General features: G+C 43.3%; 1 protein-coding gene across 1 annotated transcript in view; it reads left to right on the top strand.

Moving 5' to 3' along the window:
* Nucleotides 1-21,470, top strand: part of CACNG1 (calcium channel, voltage-dependent, gamma subunit 1) — a 31,856-nt gene that overhangs the window by 6,532 nt on the left and 3,854 nt on the right. Inside the window, exons 2-3 of the mRNA XM_015408325.1 lie at nucleotides 13,633-13,707; nucleotides 20,504-20,641. Of these exons, the coding sequence (XP_015263811.1) occupies nucleotides 13,633-13,707; nucleotides 20,504-20,641 (213 nt within the window). The remainder of the gene's footprint in view (nucleotides 1-13,632; nucleotides 13,708-20,503; nucleotides 20,642-21,470) is intronic.

Below are 21,470 nucleotides of genomic sequence, written 5' to 3'. Positions count from 1 at the left end.
GCCTGAGGGCTGAATTCCAGGGGTGTGCAATTGTTTTTAACCAGTATTTTTTGGTTTGAGTATATTGGACCCCCCAAAAAATGGTATTTAAAAAAAAAAATGCCAGATTGCAATATTGGTACAATGTTCAGATCTGGATTTTTCTGGAAATCCCAAATTTCCTGGTTTGGGCTTCAGGATAAGCCAACCCCAGGATCGGTGTGCTGCTGGGAGATTGCTCCCCACGGCAGGCAGATCCTGGCTGGGATGGCTTCTCAGGCAGCCTGGTTCAAACTGCACTGCAGGAAAAGCCAGCCCCAGGGTTTCCTGTGCCGTGGGGAGATCGTTCCCCATGGCACGCAGATCCTGGCTGAGACAGTTTCTCCCGCAGTCCAGTTTAAACTGTTCTGCAGGAGAAACCAGCCCCAGGATCTGCATGTCATGGGGAGACAACTGTCCATAGCAGGCAGAACCTGGCTGGGATGGCTTGTCCTGCAGCTTGGTTTAAATTGTGCTGCAGAAGAAGCCAGCCCCAGGATCTGCTGTGCTGCAGCTAGCAGATTGCTCCCCAAAGGACAGCAGATCTTGGGCCTGGCTTCTCGTGCAGCCTGGTTTAAACCAGGCTGCATGAGAAGTCAGCGCCAAGCCAATCTGGCAGGAACAGTCTGCTCTCCCCAGCACAGTTGATCCTTGGACTGTCTTCTTTTTAAATTTTCTTCTTTTAAAATGTTAAAGAGACTGCAGTAGAAGCCCGACAAACAGCTGAGAGACGGGAGCAATCTGCTACTGCTTCTCCACTGTTTTTGGTTCTACCAGTAATTCCTGAATATATCCAGGATTTTTTCATCCCCCCTCCCGGAAAAATCCAGATACATTTGGGAAGCGGAAATATAACTGAAAATTACCAATAAGGTATTTTTGGGGTATATTTTTGGTTCAGGTAGATCCCAGTGCACACCTCTACTGAATGCCAGCATACTGGACAAGGGGCTTCCTGGTCAGGAATTTGTTTCCCCCTGTCCTGCTCAAACCTTTCAGTTGTTGCATTTTATTTTCCTCCTAGTGAGCCATAGAGTCCTCACAGGGTCCCCATTTAGGCTTTAGAACACTTGAACTCCCCAATACCTCACAGGCTGTAGAACCAGGGCTATTTTGGGGCAGGAACGCACAGGAACGGAGTTCCGGCAGGAACACACAGGAACGGAGTTCCGGCTGGCTTCAGGGTTGGCCACGCCCACTATAGCCAAAACCTCTGCATGTGCGTGGCTACAGAGGGAAGGCCTGGAGAGCGACCCCCCCCGGCAACTCTGAGGTGGGTGGCCCATGGGGGGCCCTGGAAGGATTGAGGAGGCATTTAAATGCCTCCCTGTGCCTTCCTTGGCCTGTCCAAGGGCCGGCTTGCTCGGGCGCCCAGACAAGCCAAGGGAAGGCAGTGTAAACTGTTTTCCTTTCCCTTCCGGGGGGGGCTTGCCCAGGCGCCCCATGGCTACGGGGAGCCAGGGCAAGCCAAGGGAAGGCATGGGGTGTGGCCTTATATGCTAATGAGTTGTGCTGTCAGGGGTGTGGCCTAATATGCTAATGGTTTCTGCTGTTGGGTGTGGCCTATTATGCTAATAAGTTCCTGCTGGGCTTTTTCTACAAAAAAAGCCCTTTGTAGAACACTTAAGTAGAGCATTAACTAGAGATGGACATGAGCCAGCTGACGAACTGAAGTTCATCATGAATTTTGGCCAGTTCATGGTTCATGAAGCAATGTTCACAAACTGCAGAACCACCATGAACGCCCACAAATTTTGATGCAGTTTGTAGTGGTTCATGAAGAGCAGAAAGCAAGGGTTTACCCTTGCCTTCTGTTCCTTACAAAACAACAACACACAGCTGAGTGGTGGGGAGCTCCCTGCCACTCAGCTGTTTGGTTTAAATTGCTCAGAGCCATTCAAACCTCTGCTTTCTGCTCCCCATGAAAAGCCATGGGGAGCAAAAAGCAGGGGTTTCCAAACAGCTCAAGCAAAAATTCAGCAGGCAGCAGTAAGTCACCAGTCTCACCATTCCCTAAAACAGCAGCTTGGGCTATACCCTGCCCTCACTGCATCCATGCACTCTGAGAGGTCCCAGAAAATCCCTCCCAACATAATCTCCCTGAAGACACTATCCCTAAACCCTCTATAATCCTGAATGGAGTTAGTGAAAATCCTGTAGCGCTTGTTAGAACCAAAACAATAGAGATGCATACAGGCAACAGGCAAACAGAAAAACAGGAAATTAGGGGAAATATCAGGTGGTCAGCCATGGAAGTTGTATATAAAGGAGTGTGTCAACACCTGCTTGTCGCAAGCGCTCAGTAGGAGAAAGAGGGCTTCCACTAGACTGAAATCAGTGTTAGTGTTCCAGTGGTATCATTTCCAACTTGCCAATTTTGCCGTTTACCAGATTGCCATCCTAGTGTTCCAGCGTCCACATACTTATGCATAAGTATGTTCAAATGTCCCAAAGTAGTAATGCACATGTAGAGCAGGACTGAAGGGAAGCACTACTATTTGCAGACCTCCACATGCACACTACACTGCAGAACTTGGAATCAGAGTCATGTATATTCACCAAAAGCCATGTAAATATCAATGGCAGTATCAACGGGCCAATATTCCCATGTTCATACAGTCTTCCACCAGCCCAAAGGCCATTCCTCTGAAAACCTGGGGACTATAGGAAATGGCAATGAAGAATAAGAACACAAGGTTTCAATCCACTCTGAACTGTGTTCCTTAGTGGCAATGAAATGAAACAATTCTAGTGCTGTGGAGTGCTACAGGAGTAGTCATTCTGATGAGCATTAAGAGAAGGTACTCCCAAGTGGTGCATCACAATGGGAATGCCTTCATAATGACAGCAGGTACACCTTAGTGAAGCAATGGTTCACAAGCTGTCTCTCCGGATGGAAATTTCAGAGCAGATCTTTTTCAAGTAGTTTACAGGATAGCTGGAGTGAACTGAGAGGAAGCAGCTTTTGGAGGCACAATGGGAAATTAACTTTTGCTTCAGCATAGCATGGAATGGCCTGTTGTTAAGTCTGTTGTTCACTGTATGCACTAATTCTAAATGCAAATATATATATAGTGTGTGTGTGTATACACACACACACACAGGGCTCTTGTCTATACGGGGCTCAGTGTATATATACACACACAGATATTTGTTGTGAACTTCAGCATTTCATGCAGGGAGAAATCATTGTCACCTTGCAAGTGCTCTAAATAAATGGTCATTTCAGAAGCCAATCTCATTCAAAAATCTTGATCTGAGAAAATCATGCAGAAATTGACAGCTGTGTACAATCTGGACTGCTATCTGGATGGAGATGTACAAAGAAACGTTTTGAATTCTTTTTTCCAATTAGGTATGTCCTGCTTCTGGCCAAATGAAGGTTTAATCACAATTTTGAGGTGAGATAAGCTGTTAAACCTGTTACCATATGAGCACATTTCTGTCCAAATAGTTAACTTTCTTCTAATATAGTTCCTTTTTCATTCACATTTTACTTTCGGAAACTTACAGATGGCAAAAATTAAGATATGCTAGAGATAAATGTGTTAAGGTACAGCAGTTTGCACCTGTCTCTCAAAAACTGGTGTTTGCTATATTTTTAACAGGTTTTTTTCTGGTAGAAAATGAAAAATTAGTGTGTGTGTGTGGGGGGGGGGTCTCAATTTGGAAAATTTGGGGGGGGTTAAAATTTTTCAGAAATGTTACATTTCTAATTTCCCAAATGTTTTGAATGGCAAGAGTAATCTCCAGTATACTGAATTGCCTATTATTAATTCTCACAGTCAGATATTTGGATGATAGATGGTGTTCTAGCCAAGTTCTGGGAGCCGGAGACATATCTTTGCAGGATTCTTGCTGTTCCATGCAACACTATCTTCTGGAGCTGAGCTGGTGTTAGTTGCTCAATGCCCAGAATGTCCAGGTGATTCTTGAGACTTCTAGGCACTGCTCCAAGGGCTCCAATGACAACTGGCATGATGATAACTTTCTTCTCCCTGAGGTGCTCTAACTCTATTTGTAGGCCTTGGTATTTTGTGATCTTCTCCTGATCTTTCTTTTCTATTCTGCTGTCTCTTGGGATTGCAGTGTCAATGACCCAAACCCTGTTTCTCATTTTTTTCCCCTACAGTTGTGATATCAGGAGTGTTATGCTCCAGGTGTTCAGTTATCTGTTTCCAATCAGAAGCCCCAACAAATCTTTTTTTTAAATCATTCTCCATGCTCTTGTCTGGTTTGTGCTCCCAGGAATTTCTGGCTGATGGTAAGCCATACGTCTTGCAAAGATTCCAGTGCAACATAGCTGCAGCTCTATTGTGATGTTCTTTATTGTCAGTTTGAGCAATTTTACTGAAGGCACTGACCATGTGGTCAATTATTTCATTCTTTGTCTTGTAAAGTTGATATTTGCTGGCTGATCTTCTGACTTTTGGCTTTCATACTGTTCATTTTGAGTGCCTGCTCGTGTGCAGCTAGAATGAGCCATTTATTTCTTCCAAGTGCCCATTTTGGAGCCACTTCCAGGTGTTTTCGTTATCAACTTTGTTCTCTTTCAAATATTGCCCTTGCAGGTGTTTTCCTTCCGGTTGTGAAAAGTGAGAAACAGTTTTGATAGCCATCTTTTTGTAATCTTCTTTGGTTTCTATAACCTTAAATAAGTCTGCCTTGTATACTTCAACTAGAAGATTCTCTTTGCTTTTCTTGGTGTATTCATTCAGTGTTCATTTTTCATTTTCAACTGCTTGCTTAACTTTCAGGAGACTTTTTCCACCTAATTTTCTTGGTAAGCAGAGATGATCAACAGCACTTGTAGGGTATAGTGAGTGATAAATTTTCTTGGTAAGTAGAGATGATCAACAGCACTTGTAGGGTATGGTGAGTGATACATTGTCATAATCTTACAAGTGTTGTGATCTATTGCTTTTAATTATGCTTGTGTCCAATCAATAATACCAGCTGTGTAGTTTAGAACTGGGACTGCCCACATGTTAATTGCCTTTACCATGTTACCTCCATTTGATTTTGTTGCAATATCTTTTTAACTTTTTGGTAGTACTCCTTGGTTCTATTTTTCTGAATATTCAAACTGTATTTGAACTGGCAGAGACTGATCAAGAGAGAGATCTTGGAGTTGTAGTAGATAACTCACTGAAAATGTTGAGACAGTGTGTGACTGCAATAAAAAAGGCCAACGCTATGCTGGGGATTATTAGGAAGGGTATTGAAAACAGATCAGCCAATATCATAATGCCCCTATATAAATCAATGGTGCGACCTCATTTAGAATACTGTGTGCAGTTCTGGTCACCACACCTTAAAAAGGATATTAGGGCTTTGGAAAAAGTGCAGAAAAGGGCAACTCGAATTATAAAAGGCTTAAAGCGCCTGTCCCAAGAGACAGCAGGTTAAAGCGCTTAGGGCTCTTTAGCTTGGAGAAACGATGACTGAGGGGTGACATGATCGAGGTTTATAAGATTATGCATGGGATAGAGCAGGTAGAGAAAGAAGTACTTTTCTCCCTTTCTCACAATACAAGAACTCGTGGGCACTCCATGAAATTGCTGAGTGGTCAGGTTAGAACGGATAAAAGGAAGTACTTCTTCACCCAAAGAGTGATTAACACATGGAATTCACTGCCACAGGAAGTGGTGGTGACTACAAGCATGGACGGCTTCAAAAGGGAATTAGATAAGCATATGGAGCAGAGGTCCCTCAGTGGCTATTAGCCAACAGGTATAGATAGGGGCTCTGGGGCAAGTGATGCTCTGTCTTCTTGGTGCTTGGGGGGGGGGGGTCAACAGTGGGAGGGCTTCTAATGTCCAGGCCCCACTGGTGGACCTCCTGATGGCACCTGGTATATTTTGGCCATTGTGTGACAGAGTGTTGGACTGGATGGACCTTTGGCCTGATCCAACATTGGCGTCTCTTATGTTCTTATGTTCTTATTTAGTAAAGGATCAGTCTTTGAGGATGGATGACTTTCCATACATTTTAAGTCATTCATATGCAATAAGTTTGAAATATTGGGGTTGCTTTGAAAGCTGGTATTCTAGGCCTGTGCTGTTGAGAATGATTGTGAGGGCAATGACAAGGAGCAGCAGTGATAGTGAGTCTCCTTAGAAAATTCCTTGTTTGATATTAATTGTTCTAATTTCTTCTCCATTCACTATCAACCTGGTGTTCCATTTACTCATGGCATTTTTGATAAACGTTATTACAGTTTTGCTGATACCTACTATTTCTAGTGTCTTCAGGATCCGTGTGTGACCTCTGCTCCAAATGCCTTCTTGTAATCAGTCCAAACAACATTCTAGTTGGTTTTCTGCCTTTAACAATTTTGTAAGACCATTTTATCAGTCAGTAATTGATCTTTAGTGCCTTGAGATTTTCACAAAACTTCTTTTTGTTCATGTGGTAATATTGAATTGAGCTGTAAATATTCTTGAATGGAATTGGCTACAATTCCTGTCAGTAATTTAAAAGTTGTTGGGAGGCAGGTAATGGGGCAGACGTTGCTTGGCACTGCTCCTTTTTGTTTGTTCTTCAGAATGAGAAATGTCCTGCCAGTTGTTATCCAGTCATTTACCGCTTTGAAACAGAGCACATAATTAAGCTGTTGCACCAGTCATGGATGAAGTCTTGTCATCTTTTTAAGCCAATAGCTGAGGACTTCATCACTTCCAGGCACTGTCCAGTTTTTCACCTTCTTCAATTGTTTCCAGGGTTGCTGTAAGATCTTCCATTTGCTTTCCTTTGTTTTTTACATCTGTGATTCAGGTAGCTTTTTAAATTGTATTATTTGGAGTCTCCCCAGAGGTTATCTTTTCTTTGTCTAGTTTTACGTCTGTTTTTTCATCTCCTATTAGTAATTTGTAGAACTATCTTTGGTTAGTCTGGAATTGGAAGTTTTGTCTGTATTGCTGAATCCTACTGTTGCACCTCTTGATCCTGGACATTGCAACAATTCTTTGTTTGATTTCTTCTGCAACTTGAGCTATTGTTTTTATATCTAACTGATATTTCTTCCTGAAGGTTTGCTTCCCCCTCCCTTTCATTCTTGAGTCTTCTTTCTTTTAATTCCTTTAAGGTGCTTAAGTCTGAATGGCATTTGTTGATTCCCGCCCCCCCCCCCCAATTTCATTTGCCAGTGTGGTTTCACCTTAAAATCTTTAATTGCCATTTTCTTAATGTCCATTCTCAGTTCTCTTGTCATTACAACTGCCACACTATACATCAACTGGTTGGTTTCAGTTATGCTTGTTGTAGGAATTGTTTCAATTGCTGCATTGATACTTTCTATGAGTCTTGCAAGTTCTTTCTTTGATGCAACAGTCCTAGTGCAACAGTTGATGACATAGTGGAAACAATGCCAAAAGAATAGTATCATACATGCACCCACTAAAATGAGAGAACGCTGAGTTAAAAGCACAGTGGAATCTTAGAATCAAAGAGTTGGAAGGGATCTCCAGGGTCATCTAGTCCAACCCCCTGCACAATGCAGGGAATTCACGAATACCTCCCTCCCACACCCCCAGTGACCCCTATCCCATGCCCAGGAGATCACAAAAAAAACAACAACAAACCACTCTAGGATCTCCAGCCAAAATGGCCTGGAGAACAATTGCTTTCTGACCCCAAAGTGGCAATTAGCATTTCCCTGGGTGAATAAGATAGGGCCAAAAGAACTAAGCACTGAAGCAACCCTTCCTGCCCTCCCTTCTCGTGATTTGCCAAAGTTTACAGAATCAGCATTGTTGTCCAATGGCCATCTAGCCTCTGTTTGAAGAAGGAGAGCCCACCACCTCCTGAGGAAGCCTGTTCCTCTGAGGAACCGCTCCAACTGTCAGGAAGTTCTTCCTAATGTTGAGCCAAAAACTCTTTTGATTAAATTTCAACCCATTAGTTCTGGTCCAACCTTCTGGGGCAACAGAAAACAACTCCGCACCATCATCTATATGACAGCCCTTCATGTACTTGAAGATGGTTATCCTATCACCTCTCATTCATCTCCAGGCTAAACATACCCAGCTCAATTGAGTGTAGTATAGAGCAAGCAGGGTTACTCAACTGTCCAAGAAGGCAATGAATCATTATATTGCATAGAATGAAAAGGCTGGTGTACAAAAATAGAGAACAATGCAATAAAAACATTATCAAATATACTGTGAAGACTGCTGTAACTTCCACAGATAGTAACTGCCCTTACAACAATCCTGCAAGGTAGAGTAGGCTGATAGGTGACTGGCCCTAGGTTTCCCCATGAGCTGCACAAATGGGTCTCCCCAGTCCGAGTCCAGCTTCCTACTGTTATTATGACAGCTCTGTAAGGTAGGTCTCTACTGTAAAGCAGGTCTCTACTCCTTGTGAAGGAGGTCTCCGGTATCACCAGGGGTCATTTCAAGGAGGAACGACCAGGAATGGCATTCTGGGAGTAACAAGCCCAGGAGTAGGGAACCCAGGCATGTTTGCATGCCTGCCCTTCGCTTCTCCAGCCAGCCCGCCACTCAGAGAGAGGAGGGAAAGTGGGGGGGATGTTTCAATGCCTTTCTTTCCCTTCCTGGATCGGGTAGGGATCGGTTTGCATGCCTGCCCTTTGTCAGGGGGTGTGGCATATGTAAATAAGTTATGCTAATGAGTAATGCAAATGACCTCCTGCACCTCTTTTTCTACAAAATGACCCCTGGAAATCAGCATCCTGTAGGAGGCTATTAGCTATTGTTAAGTAGTCACACTTATCTAAAATAACAATGCCTCCCACCTTGTCTGCTTGTTTAATGATGATATTATCATCATTAGTTAAATGCTGCAACATCTCCTTCTTCATCCAAGGTTATACTTATTATACTTAACTAGAAGTCTCCAAAGTCTCAAAACCTTCAAGAACAAGCTGTTCAAAAACAGTAATAGAAGGAACAGAAATGTTGGGTACAAACTGCGTTTTGGGCTTGAATGGATTATATTCCATACTGTTATTATTACTAAATAACTTTTTAAATTTAAGTGATCTAATTAATTTGAAAAGATCTGTCCTAGTCTGAAATGGGTTGTATTTTGGCGTAGGAACAAAGCCCAAACCTAAGTTAAGAATGCGTGTTTCCTGTGCTGTAAGTGCTCGGGAGGATAAATTTAAGAATACCATGTCTCCCAATGACTTTAGTAGTTGTATTAAAACTTTAGAAGAAGAACTTAAGGCATTTGAGAAGAAAACTAAAGATAATAAAATTTAAAAATATGAACGAGATAACCATGACTACGTTCATAACAAAGTATACAAATACCGCTCTTATTTTATGAAAACACTACTCGTCAAGTGTCGTGGGCTGATTATAAAATTATCCACTCTGATTACAACACCACGGAAGCAGAGGATTCTCGGGTCTGCCAATCCTTCTCCCCTGACCCCCTGCACCGACGGCGAGACCCAGGCCCATCAATCCTCCCCCACCGCCCTGCACCGACGGTGAGGCCCATGCATCTCTTAGCCACTGGGCCTGCCAATCCTCCTCCCCCAGACCCGCCAATTCTCCCCCAACCAATGTTCCCTCTAAGCTGTAGAGTCTTGTGAGCAAAAATTCTACTTTGTGAGCTGGCATTAAAGTTGTGAGTGAGCAATTTGCCTACTGCATAAATTAGTTTGTTCTGGACCATCCTTCCTGAGCTAAGACAAAAATATGTGAGCTGGAGGCTAAAAAACTGAGCTAACTCACACAATCTCAGCTTAGAGGGAACACTGCCCCAACCCTCCGGCATGATGGCGAGGCCCACACAGCTCCCAGCCGCTGGGACCACCAATCCTTCTCCCCTGGGCATGGGTGGTGAGGCCTGAGCAGATCCCAGTCGCCGGGCCCGCTGGGCCTTCTCCCTCTCCCCCAGTGGCAGTGAGCCCTGAACGGCTCACACCCACCGGCCCGCTGGGCCTTCTCCCTCCCCCCGAGCCTCACCATTGGTGCCAGGGGGCAGGGGAGAAGGGGAGAAGGCTCACCTGTGGCTGCTTCCTCCTCCCCCTCCATGTGGAGCTCCTTCTCCCCCCTCCGCGAGTATCGCAGGTCCCCGCTTCTTGTATGAACTAATTTCAATAATGACAGATTAAAACAAAAGGGGTAAGGGTTACAGAAATGTTTTTTTAAACCTTCAAAAAGTAAATAGAGAGGATAAAAGAAAAAGAGAAAAATAGGGCAATGTGCCCATAATGTTATAGGCCCAAATAATACTGGAATCTAGAAAAAAAATTCTCAACTCTATACCAAGCTGGTTAATAGAACAGTGGACAGTGTGATATTCTTTAAATTATCCTAACAAGCAGTTTTCTGCATTTCTCTGAAACATAGTCTTAAAGGACATGAAGTAGAGAGGCATAGATCTTGCAGACCAGTGAGAAATTATTTCTCTTAGGACCTCAACAAAGATATTTTTTCTGTCTTGCAAGCTGGAGGAGCTGATCTCTTACACTTGCTTTCAAGAACTTCACAATGAAAGGAGTTGGTTTATTGAATCTGATACTGGTCATACACTGTGATAGGAAGCCTCTAGTTCACCCTCCAGGCATCCAAGCAAATTCCTAGAAAGTAGAGAAGGCAGATACTAAGCAGTATCAACCTAAGAGACACTGTGGAAACTCGTGGGGGGGGGGAGAGAGAGTTTTGAATCACCATGAATAAGGTGACCAGATGTCCTCTTTTGGGCTCTGTTTTAAAATTTGATGAAAAGTGTTATGTACGTGGACCGCCACCAGGGGTCCGCGGAAAAGCCAGAGCTTGGATCCGAGAACAATGGAAACTTCGGATCCTGGATCCCCCAGTCCCAACCAATAGCCACCTTGGCGGGACATTCAAACCCTCCAATGGGAGTGGGGGGGGGTTGCTGGTGGATATGTATATAGTTGGCCCTGTTGGCTGTTAGAGTTAGACTTTGTTTGTGTGAAGTACAATAAACGCATGCTACAGTATGTCGTCGTCCGAGTCCTCCATGCGGCGAACCCAGTACTTTTCAAAAAATATCCTTGTTTTTTGTTGGGAGGCAGAGCCTGCAGTCACCCAGTGGAGAGAAGCTTTAGTTTTGCCACCAGCACTATTTCCTAGTATGCATTTTGAAGAGGACTTCTTATTGCATTGTCTTAGGTCTGTGGACTGCTTTGCTACATGTCCTTGACATGTATTCCCCTCCCCTTAGTAATGGCAGAGAACCCACCCATTGAGCTGAAGGCCAGATGGCAGCAACCATGGGTCACAAAAGTATTTCCTGATGCGATGCGATATTTTTGTAAAGTTCATGGTATTAAATCAAAATTGATACAGCTGAATAGCATGCCAAAATAAAAAACTGGAAACTATAGTGGACTATGTTACACAAGCATTAAAAGACCATGGCTTCCTTACAAAGTGTGTTGCATTCCCTGGTGACAACATGAACATTAATTTTGGAGGAATCAATTGCTCTGGAAGCAAAAATGTCTTCCATGCCTTGAAACATGAATTAAAGATAATTAGTTGGTGTTGGTTGTCCAGAACGCATCCCTCATGACTGTATACAGCATGGGGCAGACACATAGTCTAGAGACATAGAATGTATAATAATGAAGATTTACAATTATTTCTTCATATGTACAGTAAGAACAGAAAATCTCAAAGAGTTACTGTGAATTCATTGGTATAGATTACGTACAGTTATTGTAACACAGCAGAACAAGATGGCTATCCCTCTTTCCTGCCATAGAACAGTCACTGCATGTTTCCTGGTGTGAATTTTTTTGTTTTGTTTCAAACCAATCCACCAGCCATACTGAAGAAATACTTTGAAAATTACTTAGGAGAAGCATATCTCTGTACTTAGATTCCTTAATGCCAATATTCCATACAAAAATCCCAGAAATAAAGAGGGAGGAAATCAAATGTGGAGGTTTCAGTTTGTCAAATGTTGCAACATAGAATGGAAGCAGCCTTTCTTTCACTGAAAACAAAAGAGATCCTAAGCAAAGGAAAGAAAGATGGAAGGAAAGGACGCAAAGGAAGGAAATAAGTTGGTCTCTTTGTGGAAGAAGCTTCTTGTACGAAGTGTGTTTGGAAACTGCAGAAATTGACAGTTTCTTTTAATGATTGTTTTCATTGGATACCCTTTCAATTGATTATGTTCAGCATACCATAAAATACTTGAAAGATCGAATTGTGATGGAGGATGATGTAGAATGTTTTGATCAATTCTGTAACCTGAAGACTTTAGTTGAAAGTGCTCAAATAGATGAAGACTTCAAAAGTGCACCAGTTAGAGACAAGTAGGTTAAATATTTTCAAAAATGCTGCAATGCAGACTGCCATTCTGAGTTGCTTAAAACAGTGCAATTTTTCTTCTGCATTCCAGGACATAATGCAAATGTTAAGAGAATTTTTTTTTAATGAATGCCCAGTGGACAGATGAAAGGAACAGATTTACCATTGAAGCTATAAAGGGTGTTCTGTTACTGCAATATAACCTATGTGACTATTCATGCCATCAATTATACAAATGCCTACTTGAACAACCATCTCTACTTAGGGAGATAGAATCTTTCACCATGTATTCAGGTGCCACTTCATCATATGTATACAGGTACTGGTGAAGTCGTGGAAGTAGTGACAGACTTCACGTTCCTGGGATCCCAGATCACCGCAGACTGTGACAGCAGCCATGAAATTAAAAGACGCCTGCTCCTTGGGAGGAAAGCGATGGCGAACCTAAACAGCAGGATAAAAAGTAGAGACATCACCCTGCCAACAAAAGTCCGCATAGTCAAAGCAATGGTATTCCCAGTAGTCATGTATGGCTGCGAGAGTTGGACTATAAGGAAGGCTGAGCGCCGAAGAATAGATTCTTTTGAACTATGGTGCTGGAGAAGACTCTTGAGAGTCCCTTGGACTGCAAGAAGATCAAATCAGTCAATCCTAAAAGAAATCACCCCTGACTGTTCCCTGGAAGGCCAGTTAATGAAACTGAAGCTCAAATACTTTGGCCACCAAATGAGAAGGGAGCACTCACTGGAGACGACCCTGATGCTGGGAAAGATTGAAGGTCAAAGAAGACAGGGACGGCAGAGGATGAGATGGTTAGACAATGTCATAGATGCAACGAACATGAAACTGAGCAAACTTCAGAGGACGGCGGAAAACCGGAAGGCCTGGCATGATCTGGTCCATGGGGTCGCGAAGAGTCGGACTCGACTATGCGACTGAACAACAACAACTGGTGCTGTAAGCATAGGAATTGCTTAGCGATAGGTAAATTAGATTGGGGGGGTTGTATTATTTGCTTACTATGTTATTTCTTTCCTATTCCAGTGCAAATCTACCATTTCAGTGAAAATAAGTAGTTATGTATATAAATTTACAATACATAGTTTTCCAGATATGTTTCTCTCTCTCTCTCTGTGTGTGTATGAGTTCATCCCATCCACAATGGTTGGGTGATTTCTGCCACCCTGTTTCATTTGCCAGCAAGAAATTCTTGTTTGTCTAGGCATACATGAAAAAAAGAATCTTGTTGGTGAAAGCACAATAATCCCAAATCTTTTCTAAAACAAAGAAACTACCCTCAACTTGATTCCAACTTGGTACCTAAACTTTATACAATGTCTTTTTTTTTTAGAACGCAACTGTTCCTACTTCAAACACTTTGCCCCAGGAGAGAGCACAGAAATATTTGAAGTAACAACACAGAGAGGTAAGAATTTTTAAGATGGGTTGGACCATATGTCTTGACAGGCGTTTAACAGTGGATTTGCTGTGACTCACAACGACATGCTAAGAAGCTAAAAAGTTTTCAAGGATTATATTTGAGTGACATTATTAAATAACAACCGAGATGAGACTAGCATAACCCAGGGCAGATTTAATTTGGCTAGGCTTTTGGGAACTCTGAGCTGGTTTCCTTTTCACTAGTAGAGTTCACAAGTTTTCCATTAACGACTGAGTGATTATTAATAATTTCTGGTCACAGCCCAGCCTGCAGTGATGAATGAGGAGCATCAGCTTTACTGTTTATTAATGAGATCCCTTATCATGGACTTTATTGAGTTTCTTGGGACACACCTTTGCTATTTTCAAGCAACTTTAATGCAGTTTTTGAAACCTGTTTTTTTTTTTAATGCATTAAGTGTCATTTCCTCACGTGAAATGCCCAGGATAGCACAATATCAGATCTTGGCTGCTAAGCAGAGTCAGCACTGGATGGGAGACTATCAAGGAGAGACTACCAAGCAATATTCGGGTTGCTATGCAAAATGAAACAATGGCAAACCACCTAAATATTTTTTGTCTTGAAAACTGTACAGCGGGGTCATCATAAGTGGACTGCACAACCTGACGTAGTGTGTTTGTGCCCATCGTTAAAGAAATCTGAGTTACACCAAAGACAAACCACAGTGAAAGGACAAGCTCAGCTCTTATTTGTTTTTAAGAAACTTAAAGTACAGTATTCTTTAGGAATTGCCGATAAGTCTGTAACTTGGCAACATCCTAGAGAGGTGAATTGTAATTTCCACACCTTCCCATCAATCGACATCAAGCAATTAGCCAGACAGCCATTTTAAAAAACAATGTCAGGATTTAAAAATGAGTTTTGCATATTTTCAGGGAAATATATATTTATTTCCCCCAGAATCTTCCATAGAGTTTGTCATTCATAAGTAGTTGTTAATTTATTACACACAACTCAATACAATGCATGTTTTAGAAAATCAGAGGGTAGATAATTTGGGCCAACTGATATTGTAGGTTACATTGCTCATGATCACAAGAACCTATCCCCACATAATTTGCAGGTTGCGTAGAAGAATCCTTAAAAAAACATCCTGATATGTGGGGAATGTATCCATTTCAAACAGCTGAGAAGAAATATGGGTGTCAGTTTTACATCTGATGACTCAATCATAGAAAATGACAGAGAAATGTATTCTGAGTATGTCTGTGATGGACAGTAAATGGTTAATGTTTTAACCCGGTCTGAGAACCTTGAGTGATAGGGGATTCAAACAGAATTCTACAGTTGAGAGTGGCAGTTAGGAGTGGCAGTTAAGAAATGACAGTTGACTGGGAAGGAAGGTTAATAGAGAATCAAGAAAGGTCTCCATTCAAGCCTGAGGGAAATAGTTCCTAGAAAAGAGGGTTGATCTCTATTCAGTCTGAGGGAAATAGCTCTGAGTAAAGGGGGGTAATGCCTATTAAGTGGTAAAGAAGAGAAATTGGAGCTTATGTGAATGTTCCTGCCTTCACCAACTTAAGTGTCTTTGAGACAAAGAAACTTATGCTTATTTATTTAAGCAGAGACTGCCAAGAAATCTCTCTCCTCAGTGTTTAAAGACCTGTCTGTATAAACAGCTACCTGTTTGTAACAAACTATCAATTTTTATATTTACACAATTCAGTTTCAGTTTAGTTTATTGTAATTAGCCATTGGCCGTTACAAGATTACAAAATACAAATTGTGAACAAACTATAGGTTAATATCAGAATATACAAAAGTACTAGAAATCAATAACAAAACATGACTAATTTAATGCAGTAGCCTGAATAATGCCCCTTCCTGTTGTCACCTTGGAACGTATATTCTTTGCAGCAAGGGCAAATAATGAAACTTTATAAGAGACATATGCATCAATGTCAGATAACAAAAATGAAATGTTATCCTCAACTGGGTAAGCACTAAGACCAGATAAAATATGTGCTAAAATTTAGCCCTTGGACTAGAATACAGTGGCAAAAGACGTTATAGTGAGGTAAATTCTCAAGTTCATAGGTGCCACAAATACATAGACAATGGACCAATGGAGTTTGATTAAATCGGCCCTCCAAAATTGCCATTGGCATTGATTGAAACCGTAGAGAGGTAAAGGACGCTTTAAGTACGTGTTTAGAGATATTGACTAAGTATGTAGTTCTAGTATGGTCCGATTTAATTTATTTGTACCATGGTTACTTTATTCCTGTTGCCTGTTCACCTCCTAGGTCCTAAACATGATCATTTCCCTTCATAAATTAAATAGAACAGTTTGTTAGTTTTGAATTACCATCAGCCTTTTGTGTGCCATTATTAAATAAAGACAAATGGAAGAGTTGTGTCACTTACTGTGAATCTTCCTTCTTGGTGGTCCAGGGTTGGGGCAGTCTCTACATCTGAGAGGAAGCTCCTCCCTTCTGACAGGTAGGGTCACTGATTCCTAGGGGGAGGGGATTCTCCCTCTGAATCCAGACTGGTCCAGGAACAGTAAAGCCGCTCTTAACAAATTTAATAAAAACAAAACAGGAAAGAACCTCCAACTAATGATTAGGAGAAAGAACTAACCAGACAACTGTGCTAAATGTTCACACATACCCAGGAGTGTCCCCAGGGAGTGGAAGGATGACCAAATCACAGTGAGGAGGCCCTCTATCCATACAGCACACCCTCCTTGTTTCAGAAGCCAAGTCACTAGTCACTGCCCCACCCCAGGACTACTGAGAAGGAAGATTCATGGTAAGAGACAGAAATCTTCCTTTCTCTAGTGATCTGAGGTCAGGCAGTCTCTAAGTCTGGGACATGACAAAGCCATGTGCCCAGGGAGGGAAGACTCAGCCCCTACACTGTGCTTTCCCCCCCCCCCCCCCGCCTTCCTCAACCTCTCCTACCCGGAGGAGCAAGCAAGGGGGCGGAGGTGGAGGCAGGGGCGGCCACGGCATGCCTGGCCAGCGTGGGCAGGGCGCGGAGCTTTCCTCCCCCTGCTGCCTTTTTCGGTCTCTCCTGCCCGGAGGAGCAAGTGAGGGGGTGGAGGCAGAGGTGGCCTCTGGGCCACCTGGCCAGCATGGGCAGGGCGCGACGCTTTCCTCCCCCCACACCTTTCTCAGCCTCTCCTGCCTGGAGGAGCAAGCGAGGGGACGAAGGTGGAGGCAGGGGTGGCCGCCGGCGCACCTGGCCAGTGTGGGCAGGGGGCGGCCGCCGGCGCACCTGGCCAGTGTGGGCAGGGCACAGCGCTTTCCTCCCCCCTGCCGCCTTTCTCGGCCTCCCTCAGAGCATCCACGGCAAGTTCTCTATTTGCTAGAGCAGTATCTTCTTGAGCTTCAGATCTGCTGGCAGCAGACAGTTAACATCCCTAAATAATTGAAGGATGAACTAAAACAATATAGCACAGGCTGCTGCTTTCTCCACAGACGCCTCATTGGATGCCATTCAACTGTCAGCCAGTGCAATAGCCTCCAATGTAACTGCCAGAAGGAATACCTGGCTTCATAGTATACCCTTTGTCCAAAGCCAAAGTAACGAACATTCCCTTTAGAGGCGTCCATCTATTTGGGGGAAGGCATAGACAGATATCTGGTTGAGGATAAGGACAAAAAGAAGTTGCTACTATCCCAAAGAAAGGACAGTAAGACCAAGAAGCACTTCTCCTTTTGTGAACCTAAGTGTACCCCAAGCTTTCATTTACCTAGACAATTCAAAGGGAAATGGCAGCCCAAACATCCAAGTGGGCATAATTCCTCCTCCTCAAGATCACCAGGTCAGAGTCCAAAGAATCCAAAAAAGAGCCATTCAGCATAACTATATCAGGGCCTCCAAAAATGGGAGGTTGTCTTCATTTTTTTGCAGATCAATGGGAGGCTACTGTAGGAGACAAATGGGTTCTAGATACTGTGTCAAATGGATACTCAATAGAACTTTGTTTAGTTCCCTCCAACAAATTTCTTCAGGTGCCAAGAAAGACTGCGGTTTTGGAAATACTCTAGCTGATCGTGCAGGTTTGCTGGGGTCAGGAACTTCTGCTTCTTTGCTATTGGTTGGAATTAATCCCAGAATGTGAAGCACTTTTAGTATAATCTTATGGAAAACTTCCTGTGGGAAAATATGTGTCTGTATGGTGTTCACAACGGGCTCCCTCTCTTCCTTACAGAGGAATTAGAGCAGTCAGACTCCTCATGTTCATTCCCCAATATGAGGCTTGTCTCTCTAGTAGGCCCAGTGGGGTGATTTAACTTCCTTCTTTTGGGTTGGGAGGGAAAATGGGAGCTTCTATCCCCCCCCCGCCTGACGTGAAACTGCAGGAAGACTCGTGGCTGAGCCTGCTAGGAGACTTAATGGAGTCCCTAATATTGGGAATAGCTTGGGAGATGGCATCTCTAATTTCCCTCTGCATCTCCCCTTAATCCAGATCAGGAGATTTCGCTGAGCATCTTCCCCTGTAAGTCCAAAGTCGGGGTTTCTACTGGATCATGCCTTCCTTCGGAACCCTGTTCCTGGGGCCTCAGAGGGGGAAGGAAAAGGTTGAGGCTCAATGCTAGGTCTTCCTGTCCTGACTCTGAGAGGCCTACCCTCGCCACCATTTCCCGCCTAGAAACTGCTCAGAACCCGCCTGATGGGCTTTGGAAAGAGTCCCTTCTTACCGGGCTTTAATAGTTCTGCTGGGGCTGGAGAAGCAGGAAAACTATGTCTTGCTGTCTTCTGCCTGCCTGGTGACCCTCTGAAAGCTGCGCGGAGGGCCTGGGTGCTCTGGAGCTGCCAACACTTCTCTAAGTGGGGGAGAGAGCGACCGGGGAAGTTCCTAGCCCTGAGGACTGGAGAGTGCATTCTGCCTGCCTGGTGACCCTCTGAAAGCTGTGCGGAGGGCGCTCTGGAGCTGCCAACACTTCTATAAGTGGGGGAGAGAGTGACCGGGGAAGCTCCTAGCCCTGAGGACTGGAGAGTGCACGGCTGAGTGATCTGGCTGCCAGGGGACTGGAGTGGGGAGATCTCACCTCTTAGAAGTACTCCTGCTGGCCTCTGCTGCAGATAACCTTGGCCTGAAAGAAGAGGAGAGGTCCTTACCACTCCCTGAAGGGTCTCTCTGTTGCAGGAAAGGGAATGAGAAGGTAAAGAAACCAAAGGGAAATTACAAATAAACTAATTTAGGAATCACACCACTCAGAAATGGAGCACAGCCAATGACTGCTGTCTGTCTTGAGGCAGAGCCGCAAAACTGGGTTCAGAGGGGAAAGCCCCTCCCCCTAGGATTTGCACAAAATTGGTGACCCTGTCTGTCAGGAGGGAGAAACTTTCTCCCACACACAGAGACTGCCTCACCCTGGACCACTGGAGAAAGAAGGATTATGGTTGGTCCCTGAGATCCCTAGACCGGGTCAGCATACGCCTATATACATTTAAACAAGTTGGTGAGTGAGGAAAAAAGAAGAAAGAAAAGTGACTGCCCAGCCAAGAAGAAGATAAAGGGATCCTTTGGGAATCATCATAGTGTCTTTCAGGAATTGGGGAAAATTTGCCAAGAGGAAATCAGGTAGGTTAATTGCTCACCTCCACACATCCCTCGGCCATTTCAACATATTTCCACCCCTTTAGCTAATCTCTGAATTGGACATAAACATAACTGTGGTAAAAGCAACAGGGAAGAACTGGGTATACTGAGAATATCCCCAAATCCTCTCAGCAACCCTCTCCTGTATTTGGGAGAAAACAGCAGCCTACATTGACCTTCTGTTCTTTACCCTCTAACAAGAGTTTCAGAGTCCAAAGTTTCACACCACCTAGAAACCTTGAAATTCTTGATGACTGTACTATTAGAAAGACAGATTATGGAATGTGTAGCCTCAAATTGAGAGATTTAGATTTACATGAAATTGAAGATCCTTGCTTTGCTCAAATTATTAAAGAGTGCACGCAAGAGAGACTAAGGGGAAAAAACAACCTCATAACCTCATGCCCTGCTATTGCCCCTTTCCCTAGTTTTGCAAAGCTTGTTGGAGATGGCCTTGGAAGATAAGTTTTTGTTATTGAAATTGAAACCACTTCCACCTTTGTAGGTGATTGGGGTCATGTGTCTAGTTTGGCAAAACAAAACAAACAAACAGAGAAGGAATGGTAATGCAAAGAAAAACTTACAGATCCATTAACAAAAATAATTTTCATTGAGTTGTCAGCATTTTTGTCGAAGGACAGGAAAATCTGCTCCTTGTGAGACGCTCTCATTTTATTTCTAGTCTTTTTAGGAGTATGGTGTCCTCCACTATTACGATGGAACATGTGTAATAGATTATGCAGCCTCCCAAAAGAATGGTGATATTCTATGCTTCCTCCTGGACATACTGCCAAGCATTTTCATTGGGTTCTCAAAAAATCTAGTAGCTGAAGATGTCCATCGTAGATGTCAATGATAATAGGCTTCTGTCAATTTTAATTTTATAAGCTTTAATTGTAGGGGATAGTTTCATTGTTGTGTAGGAGAGGATATTTCAAGAGATGTAGCTTTCCTCTCAGGAAGTTTCTGTGGTTCTTTTCTGTTTTGGTCAGCCCACTATCTTTGCTTACTATGAGTCTTTCAATATTTCTGTTTTGGATTCTCCAAGCAACATCTGAATAGCCTGCTAACAGCACAGATACAGATGTTTCTGCCTCCAGCCTTTGGATGCCCATAATTTGTTAAAAGTAAACAGTGTCACATAGTGTATTGACATGGCTGAAACTTGTATTGAGACTCATCCTCCCTTTTTTTTCTTGCTAGAATACAGCATTTCTGCAGCAGCCATTGCGATCTTCAGTGTTGGGTTTTCCATCATCGGAACACTTTGTGTCCTCTTATCCTTCAGAAAAAAGATGGATTATCTCCTTAGACCAGCATCTATGTTTTACACCTTTTCAGGTAGAAGATTATTTGAGGGAGTATTGATGATTGTCGGGTGGAATAATGGCTCAGTGATAAAGCATCTGATATCTTCAGTTAAAATTTGCTGGGAGCAGATGATGTGTACTGTGAGACCCAGGACAGACTCTGCTATAGTAGACAATGGTCCTGATCATTTTATGAAGTCATAGAGTGAACAAGTTGAAAAAATGATAGGAAATACACTTTATGATCCCAAAGAACAGAAGATTAAACTCCGCTTGAAAGTTATTGAGACACTTCTTGGTCTTTTAGTAAAGGTAAAGGTTTCCCTTGCTCGAAAGCCAGTCGGAATCCGACTCTTGGGTTGCGGTGCTCATCTCTGTTTCCAAGCCGCCGGAATCCGACTCTTGGGTTACGGTGCTCATCTCCATTTCCAAGCCGAAGAGCCAGCACTGTCCGAAGATGTTTTTGTGCTCATGTGACCAGCATGACTAAACACCAAGGCACACGGAACGCTGTTACTTTCTCACCAAAGCGGTACCTATTTATCTACTTGCAATTTCTTGCTTTCAAACTGCTAAGTTGACAGGAGCTGGAACTAGAGATGGGAGCTCACTCCGTCATGCGGCACTCAGGTCTCGAACTGCTGAACTACCAACCTTCCAGCCTGCAGTTCACTGTCTTAACCACTTGAGCCACCGCGGCTCCCTTGGTCTTTTAGCAAGACTCTATACGTATGGTATTGTCAGGTTGTGCTTTAGTTACAACCCACTGTCCAGGAACTCTGATCAATAGTTTAGTCTCACCTCGATAATTCTGATAAACAGTTTAGTCTCACCTCAAATCTGTTTTAGAAAGATGAGAG

Source organism: Gekko japonicus, unplaced genomic scaffold (assembly GCF_001447785.1).
Source record: "Gekko japonicus isolate JY-2015 unplaced genomic scaffold, Gekko_japonicus_V1.1 scaffold421, whole genome shotgun sequence".
NCBI classification, from domain to species: Eukaryota; Metazoa; Chordata; class Lepidosauria; order Squamata; family Gekkonidae; genus Gekko; species Gekko japonicus.
This window is presented reverse-complemented; position numbering and strand designations above follow the sequence as displayed.